Raw genomic sequence first — 19,064 nt, 5'->3', positions numbered from 1 at the left:
AGCGGCCTCAGGACTGACTTGACTTGACTTCATCCTGTTGCAGGTTCTAGAAATAATTCTATATTTTCTGAAATTTCTCTTAAACTGTTCAGGTTTGATTCTAATTTGTGCTTAGACCCCTTTGTACTGGTCTGATAGTATACAGGGGCTTGAAGCTTTTTTACCCTTAACATTTTTCATTGATGTGGCTATGCTGATAGAACTAGTGGGAATGTCCCATAGAGTAGATGCAGTTCCTACTAGCAATACTGTTTTTTACTAGACCAGCCTGAACTAGTGTCCTGTGTAGAATAAGGTGTACTAGAAAAAGCACATTTTTACTATTATAACAGTGCCTAATTTGGTCTGTTAAGGGGGTGACTTCTTCATACTCCTAATTGACACAGCTGTTCCAGCAAAGCTATAAAGTATATAGCAAGCAGTGTATTTTAAGGGCCATTTACACTTTCAGAGTAAAAATTAAAGTGGCCTCAGTAGAGCTCAGCATTGGGTCCTCCTAGAAAAAAACTAGAAGATGTATGCATTTATGTTTTAAATGTACTTGATTCTAGTGTTTCAGGATTTTTTTCCTGTTACAGAGTCCTGGATATCAACAGAGGAGATAACACCTCCCTGTCCATGTTTTTTAAATGGATGTTCAGGTTTGCAATTAATGTCTGTAACCACAGGCATTTCCAGATATGGTTACTAGACATAAACAGATATGAGCTGACTGAAGACACTCCTGGCAAAATTAAGAAACATTGAGTGTGTCATTTATTTTCTACAGGCATCTTTCTGATTGAAACTGAAGGTTGCATAATATGCTACACAGAGTTTGTAATAACCTTGTACCAAGAAATAAATAGCAACAATACAAAACAATGCTTATGAAATCTTTATCATAAAGTACAGACCTGAGGCCATAAAGCACTGTTCCATCTGGATGAAGGCGGATCATTCGATTTTTCACTGTAACTCCATGCACAAATGACTTCTTGTCATTTAAAAAGTAAGTGTCAGGCACCCAGAGTTGATCAGCCACTCGATTATCAAGGGTAAGATTGAGAGGTATTCCAGCATAAGCTAGTCTCTTATCTCTCCAGTATTGTTGAAAATACATAGTTAAGGTGTAATCCTGGTGAGGAGAAAAGAAAAATATCACAATCAGGACTGGATCAGATCAATAATTTTCTTATGAGGAAACAAATATACTATGTTTACACTTGTATAAAAAAATATTTAAGCAGTACTAATGTAACATCATTGTTGTACCCTGTTCTCAATTTTAGTTAATTTTTAACTTTAAATTAACATCAGAATAAAACAAACAAGAAATCTTTAAATAATGTTATAAAATTCAATAGTGGCAATATAGTAGGCCTATGTGAATAGGGAAGTATTCGATTTGGATTCAGCTGATTCAGAGGACAATGATTCAGTTTGGAGATTTGAATCACTGTCCCAAATCGATTTGGCTGAATCAGCTGTGGAAAATTCGGTGCTGATTCAGAGAGATTCGGAAATGCAGCCATAGACTATAATGGGGAATCACTGAAATACCTATAACTGTCATTTTTTGGCTGATTCAGATAAAAATTGCAGGGATGGTAGCTCACTCTGAGTGCATGAAGCATGCCAAGTTTCAAGGAGATAAATGATGGGGTTTCTGGGAAACTGTACCTCACGCAGCTGAAAGCTAAACTCGTGTCATGTGTGTTAAGGCATATTTGGATGAAAACAGGAGGGATGGTATCCCCTTTTGAGGGCATGAGGCCTGCCAAGTTTCAAGGAGATAGGTGCAGGGGTTTCACTGCCAGGTAAAACACAGCTTTTTTTTAAAGAAGTGTGGGGAAAAAACCAAACAAGAACAAATATAAATTGAAAGAAATGGATTGGATAGGGATAAGTAGAGGGATTCTAGTTAGTAAGCTAAATCCAATCCTTTCCAAGAACAGAAAGTAGCAGGAGACTTACTAGGTAGGAAGCCAAGCCAGTTCAGTACCTTCAGACGCTGTTACTCAGTCAGAAACAGCTCACAAAAGGCATAGAAAGCCTGCAGACAGAGGCTCATATGCTGTTTCTAAGTCCCTCACCTAGAGCACTGCGATTGGAAGGGGGCTCAAGGAAAGATCACAGTCACTGGCCAGCTGCAGATGTCAGTCTGTCGCCCCCTGCTCCCCCTCCCTCTTCTCAGTTTCTGTTCCCCTGAAAGACTGCCTTCCAAATCTCTGAATCTCAGAATCTTTTCCAAATCAATTTGGAGGCTCCAAATTGATTCAGAGGTTTTTTTTTCTTCTCCCAGTTCTATTGGGATTCGGTAATTTGGCCTCCAAATTGGGCCGAATCTTCTCCAAATCCGATCTGAAGCTTTACACACTCCTACAATATAGTTGCCTTACAGTGGGCCAGATCTGCTATTTCTCAGATGTTATTGTTGGTGTACCCTCAGGATGGCCATGCCCAATATTTGGCCCACACAGAGAGGGTCTGAGAGGGTGGAGCATACTTCATAGCAGTGCTCTTGGGTTTGCTACGGAGGCAGTATTGACAAGCCCAAAATGTATGAGAGCTTTGTTGGAACTTTTTCTCTTGCTGTCTCTTTTCTTCCACAAATTACCTCTGTAAATTGTGTGCTTGCTTTGTATTAAGAGGGAAACTAGGGGAGTTTGTGGGATTGTTACTTAACTCATAAACAGGGGCCTGGGTTTTCCATTTTCTGCAGAAAATGCAGAAAAATGTGGATTTTCTCTCACTGAAGGAAAAAAAACACAAATTTTCCCCTTTGAAGCAGGAAACCATCAGTTTCCCCTTGCAGGCTGGCAGATTTCCAGCCTGCAATGAGCTGCTTGAGGCTGGGAGGAATGAGGAGAGGGTGATTGGAGGCAGGGCGACTGGAAGCAGGGCTAGGTTCTCCTCCTCTGGGTGGGGCTGGGAGCTTGGAGCTCGGGGCAGCAGCAATGAAGGCACCCAGAGAGGAGAGGCTGTGGCAGGGACCAGCAGACATGAGGCACAGCAGGCTGCACTCCCTGCAGGAGTTGCTGCTGCTGGCACTGTATGTCCTGCTAGGTAAGGGCGGTGCCCCCTTCCTCACCTTGGTGAGCTCCCAATCTCCAAGCCAGCCCTAGGGGTGGGGTGGGAGGGGCTCCAGCTATGCCCCTGGCCTGGCAGGGACCAGGGATGGCTTTAGCTCCCCATACTTTACAGCTCAGGCTGAGGTGCTGCAAGCAAGGGAGGCTCAGAGCGGGAGTGTGTTGCATGGCTCAAGATGGTTTCTTGGAAGGAAGTGGGAGGATAGAGTGTTGGCACTGGATTTATGACCCAGATACCTTAAAGATATTAATTCTTCTTGTTCCGGGTGGACCCAAAACCTCAGACCGACCGTGACTTCTCCATTTGATAATAGGCAAATATTATTGATACACAGTGATATCAGATAAGAATAATGTAAGCAAAGCAAACAAAATAACCTCCCCAATTCTATATCTAACAGTCCTAGGACTGTCATAGAGGGAAGGTATATCTGGCCAGTACGCACGCTTCATTCTGTGGTTCTCTCTTGAATGTTAGATGTCAGCAGCCTGCAGGTCAAGAGCTGAGGCCCACCACCCATCAGTCAGGTGGGTGAGACGGGCTGGTGGTGAGCCCTCTGTCCATGGGGGCCTCAAGTTCCCCTCTCTGGGACCCTTTGCTGATCTGAAATCCCTCCTTTTGTATTCTTTCTCTCCTCTTATGACTCTTCATTCCTGGGCATCATTGACTGGTTTCCCTGTGGTCATCATACTGGGCACATTCTATCCTGTCAGCATATTACTTTTCTCCCCAAACCCATCACATGCACACAGCTTAATTTGGTTATTTACTAGTCTCCTAATTTGTTCTGTCCAAAGTCTGAAATCCCATGGTCTCTGCAGCTGGGAACTGTGACCTGGAGTTCCTTATCTCTGCAAAGTTCCTTATCTCTGTTTGGATACACTGTTCATGTTATGGAACAGTGTGGTACATGTCTTCAATTTCCCATCCTGTGTGTCTGCTGGCTTCAGACACAGTGGGCCTTGAAGGAAACTTTGTCACAAACATGCTTTTAGAAACCACTTAACCCTTGCCATTCCCCTGGAACATATCTACTTTACCTACAAACCAATTCCCAAAAGAAAACCTCTAAATATTATTTTCTAGCCATCAAAAGCAGGACTGTGCACCATCCTGCTCTGTGTAGCATGAACTGAACTAATGTAGCTGATGTTAACATAAATTGTCATAGTAGTGAAAGGTAACCATGTTAGTATTGTCCTGTAAGTAACCTGAAAACTCCATTTTGTATTCTTTTGCTTGACATAAGTGAATGAACTCTGTATGCCCTTTTTTGAATGAATGTATGTGAAAGGGTGAATGGTGATAGAATGGCATAGAGATGGCAGAAAAGATTTAACTGTTTGTGTAAGCAACAAGGCACCAGGTGTGTGAGTAGCAGTTTGGTTTACAGAGCCTTGGATCTTGCTGCTGGCTGCCCATGGCTGCCCATGGTCAACACTACAGAGAACTAGGGTTACCAACCCTCCAGGATTTCCCGGGAGTCTCCAGGAATTAGATATAAATCTCCAGGATACTGCTAAGAGTCACCTGAGACATAAAAGATAGGGCATTCATTAAAATAAATATTAAATGTTGAATCCAATTTATACAGAAGTCCAGTGGCTTTTAAAATGTAATAGTCATATGCATTTGCCTTCCTGAAGTAAAGCTACACACTGTAATCCATAACTGATATATGCAAGAATGTGGGCATGTTCATGTTGTATGGCACAGGCACATTGGCCTTCTGGAGACCTCCCAGAATAGATTCAGAGTTGGCAACCCTACAGAGAACCCCCCTTACCCCCCACTCAAAGGCATGTAGAACCCCTCCTACCTTCCACATTGGGCTTTGGCAGACCTATGCTTGGCATAAGCCATTTGAAGGCATAAGAACTGCCATTGGCTCTGGCAGACCCTGGGTCCATCTTGTAGGAAGGAGGCTCTGGATACAGAGAACCCAGGTGAGTTTTCCTCTAGATGTCTCCAGGCAGAATGTCACTGGGTGTCATGAACAGGCAGGGCCAGTGGGCTTTGGCCGGTATGCTCTGCTCCCTGTCCCCATCTGCATCCCTTGTTATTATCCTGTGACCCTCACTCTCTTCCTTGTTTTATTTGTGTCCTAAGTTTTTAGTTGATATGTTTGTAGCAGCTTCTCTTATTATGGGAGGCTTGTAGTTTCTTTGGTTGTCTTGGCTCATGATCTTCCTTGGCGCATCAAATAGGCCCATGTCACACAGTGGCAGAGAGTGGATGCTGTAAGGTACAGTCAACTGGGAAACCTGTCCAAGAAACTGGAGCTGCCTGGATGTCTGTCCAGGCTAGTTTTGCTTCCTGGGTCAGACTGGTATAGACTGGGGGGATGTGGGGGGTGGAGAGGGAGGATTACCTTCCTGTGAGCAGGCTTGGGTTCTAAAAGTAGCTGCTGAGGGGCTGCACCGGCACCAAAAGCCTGGCAGTCCCGTGTTGACTGCAGGACCCCAACCTCATGTTCAAAAGCTCTGGTAGGACTTGCCACAACTTGCTCTAGGGTGGGAAGGCTTCCTACCTTTTCAGTGTGGAACCACAAAGTCCTTTTTTCCCCCACAAACCCAACAAAATCTTGGGGCTTGCTTGCTATTTTTCACAGAAAACACTTGATTTCACACTTTCCATGAAAAAAATGCAATCTTGGATTGAGTTGGTCCCTGAGTACAGGAGCTTATGTTTTGATGCGTCTCAAATTTTTCTTCAGCCTCCAGACATTGCATTCAAGTCTAGAAAAGATGCCAAAGAGTGCAAAAGTCACCCCTTAAAGACCATGTCACTCAGTTTGACAAGGACAAATTTCACACTGATGGTACTATGTTGTTTTGCACTGCATGCAGCAAGGCTATACACCTTGTTCAAAAGCAGATTATTATGGAATGCATGGAAAGCACTAAGCATAAACAGAATGAAAAGAGAAGAAGAGAAGACTCTGAAACAGCAGGCCCATTAACAGCAGTAAAGAAACAATGCACTGTGACTGCAGCATTCCAGCATTCTACATTTGCCAAAGACCATTGTGATACTGACACCATCTCTTTGGATTTTGTTCAAATGTGTTTAAAAGCAGACTTTCCTCTGCATAAAATGGAATTACTTGTTTTCAGGGATTTTTTGAGCAAGGACTTTAAGGGAAGCGGTGCCATTCCCAAGATAGACCAAGTGTATTCCCACCTACCAGCTCTTTTTGAGGAGGAAAATGACTTTGAGGGAAATGTCATTTCCATGATTGCTGATGAAACAACCAAAATAGACTAGTTTTCAACATTTTATTTCAGGTGCTCAAGGTATGCCCTCCTAGGCACGCTGGCGTTCCTGCACCATCTCTGGTAAAGACAGTGTACCTGAGGAAAGTTAATCATGCCACCATTTGACAAGGCTTGATTTTTTGTGTGGTGGAATTCAACATCCCACTTGAGTAAATATTAGCATGTGTAACAGACAGTGGCGACAGCTTGGAATGATGTGCTTTGCAACCTGTAGTCAAACTGTGTACATAGCAAGTTGCTATGCACATACTTGCTCTGGCAGGAAATACTTGGCGAGATACCTTCAAGCAAGTGGATCACTTTGTTGCTTTGATGAAGTCACTTTTAGTGAAAGCTCCAGCTTGTTGTGTGTGGTTCTTGAGATACCTGAAGGAACAGAGTGTTGATTCTTCAACACTTCCACCTGAACCAGCTGTGACAGGTGGAATACATAGTTCAATTGTGTAAATTACCATGAGTAGTACTGCCAGCTCTATAGGTTCATGGAGCATGAATTAATGGAACAAGGGGATATATCTGTTCTGCAGGAACTAGCCAGCCTCTTAGCAGTAGAAGACCTACACACTAGCCTGAAGTATGTTGCAGAGAACTGTGGATATCTGGTGACAGCACTAGACATTTTACAGTCCCCAAAACACCAAATACACAAAGTGTACAACACTGTCCTGGATTTAATTTCATGGCTGGACCATCTTGTATCATCAACTGATAGTGTGAAATGGTCCACAGCTGCTCGAAGTGTTGCTGATAAACTGAGACAGTAAAACAGAAGAAGTAAACAGGCAGCAGAGTGAGAGCAAAGACCTGGGCACAGCAGACTGGCAGAGGTCAGCAGTCACCCCCCAAAGCCAAGAGGTGGGAGTGAGGACCATCACACCCCAGCAGCTCACACCCCATAGGAGTAGCTTATGCAGCAAGAACTGGTAAACCCCAGCAGCTCACTGAGGAGCAGGGACCCGCTCCCCCCCAGAGCTGCTCACATCACAGTGCATCCCAGTAGTGTATCTCAGCAGCTCACAAGGAGCTGCCCCTGGTGCAGCTTGCAGGGTTCCCTGATGTAGTCCCCCTATCCAGCCAGTAAGGATGAGGAAGGCATAGGGTGGTGGGCCCCAGGGCTCTCCCCCTTGGGTGGACTTCCCAAGTCCAGACTGCCTGGTCTAGGTAGAAGCTCCCTGAGGGGTGGGGTGCAGCAGAGCACTCTGGGCACCTGCCACTTTAGGAGTGAGTCAGGCTCCAGGACCCAGGCTGCAGGGGAGCAGCTATAGTCAGACCAGTCACATGACCCTCTAGGGATGGGGCTGTCTAGCCAGAAGGCAGAGTGGACAGTCTGCCGCTGGCCAGGTAACATCTGGTGGAATGTGGATGGGATTGTAAGGGAGGTGGAGGTCCCAGTAGGCCCAGACTGGGGGCCCTGGAATCAGTGAGTGGCCCTAGGAGGGCTGAGGAGAGCAGAGAGCCCAGGTGGGACTGGACTATAGAACTTAAGCCTTAGAGTTTAAAAGTGCTTTAAGATTTACTTTGTGTTTCCTTCTCCTTTGTCCTATAATAAATCAGGCTTCTGTTGGTACGTTGCTTGCAAGGGATAATTTTGTTCATTCAGGACACCCCAATTTAAATCTAGTTGTCCCAGGTTTCTGGGTGGGGGCTCAAGCCAAAACTAAACTTATTTGGGACCCCCCAAAACTTGAACCTGTCCCTTATTGCTGCCAACAGGCACAAGGAGCAGAACAGCAGGGGCCAGCACTGGTCAGAGCCACAAAGCAGCAGGGGGGACAGCTGCAGCTGGACCCATGTCCTGGTGCAGGGAGGGAGCTGCTGCCAGAAGGGAGCAAGTGCGGGGTAGGCAGGGGCTGCGGTTCAGGAATGAGAAGGACTGGCGGAGCTGGGAGAGGGGCTGTGGCTTGGGAGTGAGGGGCACCAGCAAATCAGGGTTGCTCAGAGCTACAACGCAGCTTGAAGACAGCTACAGCTGGACCCGTGCCCCGGTGAGCAAAGGGGGCAGGGGGAGCTCTGATTTTCCATGATAAAAAAAACCAAAATGAAATACTAATATATATAGGTATTTTATGATTTATTTATTTTTATGATTGAGGCACTGGTAGGCTTCCAAGTTACTTTAAATTGTAAATATATCAATAAAACATTGTGTTCAACTGATACCTGTATATATAGTGGCATTTCATTTTAATCACAGAAAGCCATGGATTTTGGGGGTTTTATTAGCGAATTTTTGATTTTTTAACGGAGTATCCCTGCTCATAACTAAATATTGTTATTATATATACACTATATAGCTTGAGAGACAGACCCAGAGAGAACCAAACTGAGCCCCTCTAACAACCAAGACAAAATATTTTAAGCAGAACTCAAAATCATACTTGAAAGCAGAACCAGAAAGACCCTTTTTATATATATGGGAAATGTGACAGTGTGGTATCAATGGTTTATAAGTGTTAAAGTGGCTGTAATATCCAAGAGTAGAAATAAATCTCAGTAAAACTTCCACTAGCATGACAATATTTTTACATAAGATTTTCAAGGTTTGGGGTGTATAAAAGCAAGCGGACCCTCCTGCATGTTGAGCAGTTTTGAAAACCAGTTCACTTATTTAAGAGGACAAATATGGCTATAAGAATCTGACCTTAGGCATCCATTAAAAAAAAATATCCATTGCTATTTTAAGATTTTGCTAATTTTGCTTAATCATAGCAATAATACAATTACACCCGAAGCTCTAAGACAAACTCTACTTCAGGAGCGTCAAACATATGTTCTGTGGAGCCATATGATCTGGCCCATGGGTCATTAGACCAACCGCATACATCGGCCCCAGCCTTGTGCATTGGATGCAAGGCACAGGCTGGACCTAACATTGTGCACCCTGTAAGCAGCACAGAGGTTTGGTCCAGGGCTCACATGGCATATGGTGCTCCACTGGACCAACCCTGTGCATTGGCTCTGGGAATGGTCCAGATTGGGCTGTGCCAGAGCCAGCATGTAGGGCCAATCCAGCAGAGTGCTGCATTCAGCACATGACCTTTGTTGGTCCACTGTGTTATGTGCAGTGTGCAGGGCCACTCCAGCCTTACATGCTATGTGTAGCACATGCCAGCCCCAGGGCTATGCAGCACATGGGGCTGGCACAGGGTGTGTGGGCTAGACCTGACACTGCACATAGCATAGGGGGTTCAGGGCATGAGTGTCATGCAGCACCCTGGACCAACCCCCTGTGCTGCCTGCTGCATTGGGTCCAGCCTGTGTACCACAGGCAGCACATGCCCCATGTCAGCCCCACGTGCACAGTGAGTGCTAGGGCTCTGTGTGTTGCATGTCATGCAGGGGCTGGACCTGGAGCTCCAGGCACTGCCTGATCTAGCTTGCAGACCAGCCCACTGACACCTCTCCAGCCCCTGATGCTGGATGAGCTTGACATCCCTGCTGTAGCCCATATGGTTCCTGAATTTATCTATGGTATTATAAAAAAGTATAAAAAAGCATGTGAATATTACACAATACAGTCCTAGCAAAATCATCTTGAGACACAGAAATGTGATATCAAGATTTTATGTTCAAACACAGGCAAAGAAAAATCTTTAAAATGTCTTTACTTCAATAACTTAAAAAATATGACAGCGTTCAAGTATCCTTTGAAGGGTACTTTACCCTAATTATCATGTACAAAACTGAAACAGATTATTTCAGAGAAAATAGGCCTGCTTTTAGACCCTGCTATATTAATGTTATATTTTACACTAAAACCCAACACTACAGTTGTTTGAGCCATAGGAAGCCTGACTTGCATCTGGTTCTTTGAACTCATGATACCAAGACCTTCAAGCTTGCTTCTCTCAGGCTGGTAGGAACGAACGATTTTAAGCAAAACCATTGATTTCTGGCAAAGCGTTTCATGCTGAGAACAACCCACTTTCAGGCACTGCACTTCTTCAGTGCTTCAGACTGGGCAACCTTTCTCAAGTTCCATCTTAGGAAAAAAAACAATGACAAAGTTCCTACCATATTTATGGTCTTTAGGATTTTTATTTAGTGAATTTTACCTTGAATGATATAGCAAATCATTTGTTATACTTTGACAAACTTGGTTTAGTTGTTTGGAAAATACAGTGCCATGGACATGTGGTAAGTTGTCCCCTTTCTGGAAAACTAACAGACTTGTAAAATAAAGGGACCATATGGCAAGAGATCCTTGCAGAACTGACTGAATCTAATTCATGCTTTAAAGCCTAAACCTGCCACAACTGCTCAGAAGAATCTGTTCCAATCTTTTGGTTGAAAAGCTTTCTTTAGTAGGGCTAATTATCATCATTCATCAGGGGAGGAGGTATATGCTACTCTCACTAAACATGCATATCTCCTATTAGTGCACCAGGAAGACAATGTACCTCCTGGCATTCTGTGCAACCAGTTTTCTGATGTTGATGAATGAGAACAAACACATTCTCTCCCAGTCATCGCTTAATTAAAGCTTATGTCTATTAATAATAGAAATAGCAAAGTACTCTTTTTTTTTTGCTTAAAATGTACAGTGTCAAGAAATTGTGGATTAGAGAAACAGTGATCCCACACGGAGTAGAGTAAAGAAGCACAATAAAATATTCATGTTTTGTATAACCTAGAAGGAGAGGAATAAAGGCACAAAGTCATTAGTGTGGTCTGATAACTGCTGCACTGAAAGAGAAGCAAGCCCTCATCAAATATAATGGAAAGAAAGCATTTGAAGAATACATAAAAGGATTTGGATTGGTGTGCTTGGTCTAACCACTAACTGATTGGGAAAAATGAGCCAACTAAACATATTATTTCTGCTATATTTTATTAAGTCAGGGGAAATCCATCAAGGGGGTTAGCCCCTCACACATAAATATCAATCCTTATAGAGAGTGCTCAGCATCTGAATTGGCCCCTATGAATGCATTAAATGAACTTCCAAAAAACTTTTTTTCAAAGTAAAAAATCAGTTAATGTCACAGCTTTTATTCCTGTACAGTCTTAACTGGATGAAATAATAGACAGAAGTTATGCTGGCTGGCAGAAGAAAGCCATGAGGAAATCAGAGCTGAAGTGCAATATCCATCGGCAAAAGATGCATAAGCATAACTTTCTAATTTAGTTTGAATTTTCAGAGTGCTCATAGATAGCACCTTATGCTAATCTCTCATTTAGCAATATTTTCAAGCAACACAGTCTATCATTTATGGCTAGCCAGAAGAGCCTGGTGGATCACCATCCCATTCTGGTGCACAGATGAACTTGCTTCATTAATTTATGCTTCTGTTACGTACCACTCAGGATATAGCAATATCCTCCATGTAGGCATGAAGCTGTCAGCTAAAGGGAAACTCCAGATAGTTCAAATGTAGCAACCCGTCCCCTTAGCACTATAGGTTCCTAACGATGATGCAGTTTTATTCCATGGACTGTCAATTCCATGTTTGAATTCAAATTTATCTAACTCTCTCCCCACACCATTAAGGCACTGAGTGGTTTGGACCCACCATATTTAAGAGATTGTACAAAGTTCCAGGAAAAGGACTACAGCTACCAGTTCTGCTCATCATGCATAGCAGAAACATCTACTGGAAGCATAAACCTAGTCTGTACGGGAAACAGATTCTTGGGGGCCAGTCCCAGACTGTGGGAGTTCATCCCACAGGAATTAAGACATGCAATAAATTGCATTCCCTTTTGCTCCAGGAACGTTCACTGTTCTGTCCATACATTAACATAAACACAATACAAATATATATATGTATATATACACACGTGTTTATGTGTGTGTGTTGGTGGGTGGGTGGGAGTGTGTGCATATCAAATTATGTAAAAACCAAACCAAACCAAACCACCTTTGTGATAGATGGCATTCACTTCAATGAATATAACCTCAGATCACTTAGAATAGATGTTTAGGTACTTGAATAATGAGGGCCATATATAAAAACCTGAATAGAACAGAACTTACCTATGCTCTTTATATTGTATGCATGATCTCTACCTTGTGGGAAAGTGAGCATAAGGAAGACTTACAAATTACATCTCTATATATGCTACAGATATATATGGTAATCAAATAAACCTCAAAAATGGTACCTTTCTCTCCAAAGATTTAAAACATAATGGGTGCATCTACGTGTTGTCCTATGGCAACATAGCAATGTGCTACGCCACTGTACGGTGCGCTATGGTGACGTAGCACTCATGTAGGTCTACATGTGATTGCTAGCTATGTCCCTGTAGTGATGCACTGCCCAGCTACAGCGTGCTGCTATGGTGACGTAGCCAGTGAATCTAACTGTGTGCTACCTGTATGCCACAGTATGAGCAGCTACTGCACTGTGTTTTAGTACTTCCTCCAGCCAAGTACTCAAACATGGTTCAGTACTAATGTCACTGAACAGTGACATGTAGACACACTCAACATGTAGCAAATGCACTATAAAATCATTACAAATCATTTGCAAACAATATATACTATACATACTATATGTAGAGTATATCTAACATATATACTATATCAAAGTATACTATACTATAGTATTAATATATGAATTATAGTACTAATGAAATATAATTTCTTATGCATTATAATATACTAGCTAGAAATGGAAATGTTCTGATTTCCTATTATAGGAAAAGTTATTTTTAACTTTCACCTTCTGTATTCAGTAAGAGTAACAGAATAAACAAATAGAGAATATTGTCTCTGTCAAAAATCAAGTTAGTGCACACAGCAGCAATAATCCCATAAAATGAACTATTACAGTTTACAGCCCATTCTAGTGTGTTACCTACAGGGATTGTTAACAGATTGGCCAGTTGGCCAGTTGGTATAAAAAGTGGTATGCTTCTAAAAACTATTCATTAATAGCATATTATTAGTAACAATCATTATGACCTATTAAATTAATACAAACTGGGAAGGATTCAAAATTATTTATGAAAATGTTCTCTTTTGCTATTTTTGAGAATCATTTTATACCTCTCTGAAATTCAGATTCCTGTCTTAGATGTATATTTTTTGTACATTCACACCACTGCTTTATTGATCTATAGCAAAATCAGATTGTTGCCAGCAGTTTTAGACAATTTATTTCTCATGGACTCATAAAGTGAGCATTCTTTTAAAGGACAACAAGGTGCCATGAAACCCCATTTATTACTGTCCACATAACTTTAAAAATTAGATGTGTTTACTTCAGAATAAGAGGCACATTTTTAAAGAATTGAGTTATATGGTTTAGATTACATGGTTCAGATGGCTTTATTGTAGCTTTGACACCAGTGCAACAGAAACATCACACATCACCCTCCTTCCAAACTTGGCTGTTCATATCAGTATTTTCATTTACAGGCCCTTGTTTTCTCTGACTCCATCGTCTCTTCCTATTCTCATTCACTTCTATTAATATGACATGATGACACAGTAAGTCAGCCAAAATTATTCAGTAGCAGCATCAGTATTGGTCAGTAGGAGCAGGCGAAAATATTCCATGAAATATTCTTTGGTTAAAAATGCAGATTGAGTAACATCAAAATGACTTGTGATTTTGTTTCAATTTTGCTGAGTTTTTGTTTAAAATTACCCACACTAAAAAAATCAAAACACTTCATTTCAACATTTAAAAAAAGAAACTTTGATTGTTCAGTTTTAACCCAAGTTTTCCTTAGAATTTCCCCTTAATTTTATTAAAAACATTCAAACTGATCTTTGTTACTTTGCAGATTTACCTAAAGAAATTTGAACTATGGAAAATGAAAAATCTATTATGCAGTTATAAATCATCACTAGCATTAAAAGAAAGAGTGATATTATCAGAATATACCGACAGCGTGGAAGTATGACACACATCCATCCAAATACAACTTTATCTTTAGACAGGTAGAGCACTTATGCAGTGTAGGTTAGCTATGAAAGTGAGATTTTGGGCTACTTACATAGATTTTGGATCCTGCCAGTCTCCCCCTCCCCCATTCCTCTTTTCCACCCCGGCCTCCCCAAGACACGTATTTCAGAAAAATGGAGGAAAAGAGCTATCCTGCCTGCTAGCCAGCAGCTTACAGGTTCAGGCACTTGGCCAGATAGTGGAAGACTTGGGCTCCAAGCCTTCCTTCACATATAGGGGATTTGTACCTACATTTTCCAGTAAAGTGGCCTAACCAGCAGATCATAGTCTAAGTAGGGCTAAAAGCATCCTCCTTCTCCTGTTGTTCACGTTAGCCCACTACTCAGCTAACAGGAAAAGTTATGTAGGTCCAAGGAGAGAGCAAGAGAAAGGGAGTCTGACCTTTTGGCTCAGAAAGTTTCTTATGAATATTTGCAACAGTGACCAGAACTGGCCTTTGCCTTAGAATATGCATCTAATGTCAAGGATAAGAAGCAGTAATGTTGACTTGGATGGGTCTTGTCAGCATTTGCTCTTAGCTCATGTTGAAGAAATGTCTATCCATATTTTAAAGATATGATTGTGTTGGCAATTTCTGCCTGAGGCCACTGTTTCATGGCATACCAAAATACCAAGGCTTTTCTATTGCAACCAAAAGTGTCGTCTCCGCAGTGCATGTCACCTACTTCACATGTCTAAATGTTCTGCGGAGGGTTACCATATCAACCAGTGTTAGGCATTCTGCAAGCAAAGAGAGGATGGTTGACATGGCAACCAGACACAGAAGACTTCCCTTCAGCATGTCAGAGGAGGAGAGTGGTCACAGTAGCATAAAAGAAGTTTCTAAATAGGAAGGAAGGCAGTTGTCTGGGCAACCAATACCTGGTCTTTCCCTTTGGTATTTTGGTGGCTCGAGTAAACTGGCTGACCTACAAGCACTGGTTCTCCCAGCGTGAGATGCTGATTTTTCTACTCTCTGTCTAAGGTACTGTCATGAGTTGTTTCTAAGTCCCAGTGTCTCCTATCACCCAAACATGGTGGGGGATTGATTGTCCAGCAAGACAACAGGCCCTCCTGTTAGGCCCTCAGATACCACTGTATCTGCCTGGAAAAGAACATTTGTGATGCCCACCTGCCCAACCTAAGACCTGCCTTTATACAACAAGGACACTTCAGTAGAAAAATATACTGTACAACTGAAAAAGCTATCCAAATATCCCACAGTAACCTACTACAGAACAAAAATAAATCTCCCTGCCACCTACCACCCCACGCTGGAACTGATCATCATTAAACAACTACAGCCTATACTTGACAAAGATCAGACCTTGAGATAAATATTCCCAGCCCCTCTCCTCCTGAGAAAATTATCCAGGTGCATATCTGCGAGGGACCAGCAGGGGAGATTACGCTTAGGGACAACCAACGTGGGTTCATTAGAGGCAGGTCCTGTCAGACCAAGCTGGTGGCCTTCTACAACCAGGTCACAAAAGCCTTAGATGCAGGTGCAGTGGTGGACGTAGTCTTTCTGGACTTTAGGAAGGCCTTCAACACTGTCTCTCATCCCATTCTCATTAAAAAATTAGGTGACTGTGGTGTTGATGCCTACATGGTCAGATGGGTTGCTAATTGACTGGAGGGTCACACCCAGAGACTGGTGGTGAATGGGTCGTTTTTGACCTGGAGGGATGTAGTTAGTCCCTAGGAACTAAGGACTAAACATTGCTATTGGATTTATGGCACATTATATTTTACCCAACTACTGAATTCTTTCCACACAAGAAAAGTGAGAATGACCCTTCTCCCTTTTGACAGGCCTTACTCTCCTAGTAATCAGCTTCTTTTTTTCCTGATAACTGTATGTCTGCTATCCCTGAGAATATCACTCAGTGCCTCCCCGCTGCTGTTTTTGACTATGCTGTGCCTGGCTTCCTATGTATCAGAGACCTGACAAAGAATGTCTTGCATTCAAAAGCTTGTTTAACTTTATCCCAAATATACAGTTGTTACAATAGAAAATATCATCCTAAGAGATCTTTGTCTTTGGGATGTATCACATTTGAGAGAGATTTCTCATGTTCTAGCCACAACTGAGCATAAGCATATAAAATGTACATCTTTGGAATTACCTGAAATACCCCTAGATTAAAACACAGATATAGCACTGATGCAATTTGGCTTGTTTTCCAATACTTTCATAGCTCTTGGTTGTATAGATACACATGTATTAATGTTTGCAAGGTGCTCCAGTAGTAAAGTACTAGGGACCATGGCTGTGCATAGTATTGTACCAGTCATTTGAAAAGATAAAACATTCAAGCTGCACAGCACAGTTTTCAATAAAACAGGACTCCATGTTTCAGAGGGATGTGCTCAGTACTGACAGCTTTATCACCGTGTAATTTTCAAAGGGTGTTTTAGAGGGCACTTCAGAACCTATGCAATTTTCTCTTACTTGAGATAAAAATAAATAAATAAAACAGAACTATATGAAGGTACAAAAGATTAAGAAAAACCATGGCCTTCAGGTGACACTGAAATACATATCTTCACAATCACATTTTCTATTGCAAAAGGAATACTGGTGCTCCTTTGGAGAGCATTTTTGAGACTCTGTGACCAAAACTATGAGCTGTTGAGCATACTTTGCAAGCACTGTCTTCGAATCCCACTGTTTTCAAGACTTCATGGTATCGAAGCCAAAGATTCCATCACATCTCTGGCTATTTAGTCAAAATTTTACATGAAGTGCTAATGAAGACAAACGGTGTAATAGCAGGTGCAATGCATTTTTTTTAATTCTTAAAAAGATATATTTGAGAATATTCCAATGCTACAGCAATGAGTGTACAATGTTGCAGCAAAGATTACATAAAAATATTGAGCATAATCCTGACTTTGTTGAAGTGCTTTGTCATTGATTTCAGTGGATCCAAGAGTTTACTTGCAAGACTATGTGGCCTAATTTTCTTCTCCTTCTGTTTTATAATTCAAAAATAAAAAACCCCAAAACATTAGTTTCAGAGCAAGAGTAACTTTCATTTCCAACTGCCTATCCATCATGTTTTCCTTATCTATATGAAATATTAAATGCAGTTTTATATCTTGCTCTATCAAACACAATACTAATAATTTGAAAGGGAGGGGAGTTGGGAGTCCAAGAAGAGTCGTCATTCCTTAAGGAGATGATCCTCCAAGTCCAAAGGGTGACAATCCCAATGCAGATCAAAGGGGGCAAGAGTGCTCAAAAGCCCCCATGGCTCACCAAAAGCATCCAGGAACGTCTCATAGCTAAAAAGGAGGCGTACACCCAATGGAAGGGAGGGGCCATCACCAGGGAGGATTATACCTCCTTGGCTTGAGATTGTAGGGGGGATGTTAGGAAGGCTAAGGTGGCGTGGAACTCAGACTAGCGACCCAAATCAAGGATAACAGGAAGTCCTTTTTTAAATACATAGGGGGTAAAAATAAGATAGCGGTTAATGTGGGGCCCCTGCAAGACATGCTAGGAAATCTGGTGGTCGCACCAGATGACAAAGCTGATTTCTTTAACAATTTCTTTGCCTTCACTTTTCTGAGCAGGGCCCAGGTCATCCCCCCCCCACCGGGATCCTCGATGGTCCCAGGAGAGGCATAGCCAGGCCCAGGGTCAGTGAGGACCTAGTCAGGGAACTTCTGGTGGGACTAGACATGTTCAAATCAGCAGGTCCTGATGATCTCCACCCTAGGGTGCTGAAGGAATTAGCAGAGGTCATTGTGGGACCCCTGGAACGGGTTTACGAGCACTCATGGTGCTCTGGCAAGGTGCCAGAGGATTGGAAAAGGGCCAATGTGGTCCCCATTTTCAAAAAAGGGAGGAAGGAGGACCCAGGAAACTATAGGCCTAGGTCTTACCTCGGTCCTGGGGAAGCTCTTTGAGAAAATTATCCAGGTGCATATCTGTGATGGACCAGCAGGGCAGATTATGCTTAGGGGCAATCAACATGGGTTCATTAGAGGCAGGTCCTGTCAGACCAACCTGGTGGCCTTCTGCAACCAGGTCACAAAAGCCTTAGACACAGGTGCAGCGGCAGACATAGTCTTTCTGGACTTTAGGAAGGCCTTCAACACTGTCTCTCACCCCATTCTCATTAAAAAATTAGGCAACTGTGGTGTCGATGCCTACATGGTCATATGGGTTGCTAATTGGCTGGAGTGCCACACCCAGAGAGTGGTGGTGAATGGGTCATTTTTGACCTGGAAGGATGTGAGCAGTGGGGTTCCCCAGGGCTCAGTCCTTGGGTCTGTACTGTTCAACCTCTTCAACAGCAACTTGGATGAGGGGGTGAAAAGCACCTTGTTCAAATTTCCCAACCTACAGGCTGGGGAACTCCCTTCTCATCAGCACAGAGGCAGAAAAGGATCTTGGAGTCATTATTGATTCCAAGATCAAAATGGGCCGACAATGTGGGGACGCAGTCAGGAAGGCTAACCGCATCTTGACATGCATCCATAGATGCATCACAAGCAGGTCCAAGGAGGTGATCCTCCCCCTCTATGTGACATTGGTCAGGCCGCAGTTGGAGTACTGCGTTCAATTCTGGGCATCACACTTCAGGAGGGATGTGGACAGCATCGAGAGGATCCAGAGGAGGGCTACCCACATGATCAGGGGGCAGCAAAGCAGGGCCTACAAGGGGAGGCTATGGGACCTGAACCTGTTCAGCCTCCACAAGAGGAGGCTGAGAGGGGATCTAATGACTGTCGACAAATTGACCAAGGGGTACTAGCAAGCAGTGGGAGAGTCCCTGTTCCCCCAAGCACTACCGGGAGTAAT

At 42.8% G+C, this 19,064-nt stretch overlaps 1 protein-coding gene across 2 annotated transcripts in view; it reads right to left on the bottom strand.

Annotated features, from left to right (window-relative positions):
* The window catches only part of GABRB3 (gamma-aminobutyric acid type A receptor beta3 subunit), a 181,577-nt gene that overhangs the window by 50,849 nt on the left and 111,664 nt on the right, over positions 1 to 19,064 (bottom strand). For both annotated transcript variants that reach the window (XM_006017063.1, XM_014527328.1), the window contains one exon: positions 897 to 1,117. In XM_006017063.1, the coding sequence (XP_006017125.1) occupies positions 897 to 1,117 (221 nt within the window). Of the gene's footprint in view, positions 1 to 896; positions 1,118 to 19,064 lie in introns of those variants that run through there.

This window comes from Alligator sinensis, unplaced genomic scaffold (genome assembly GCF_000455745.1).
Source record: "Alligator sinensis unplaced genomic scaffold, ASM45574v1 scaffold144_2, whole genome shotgun sequence".
NCBI lineage: Eukaryota > Metazoa > Chordata > Crocodylia > Alligatoridae > Alligator > Alligator sinensis.
The sequence above is the reverse complement of the archived record's forward strand: the minus strand, read 5'-3'. Positions and strand labels throughout refer to the sequence as shown.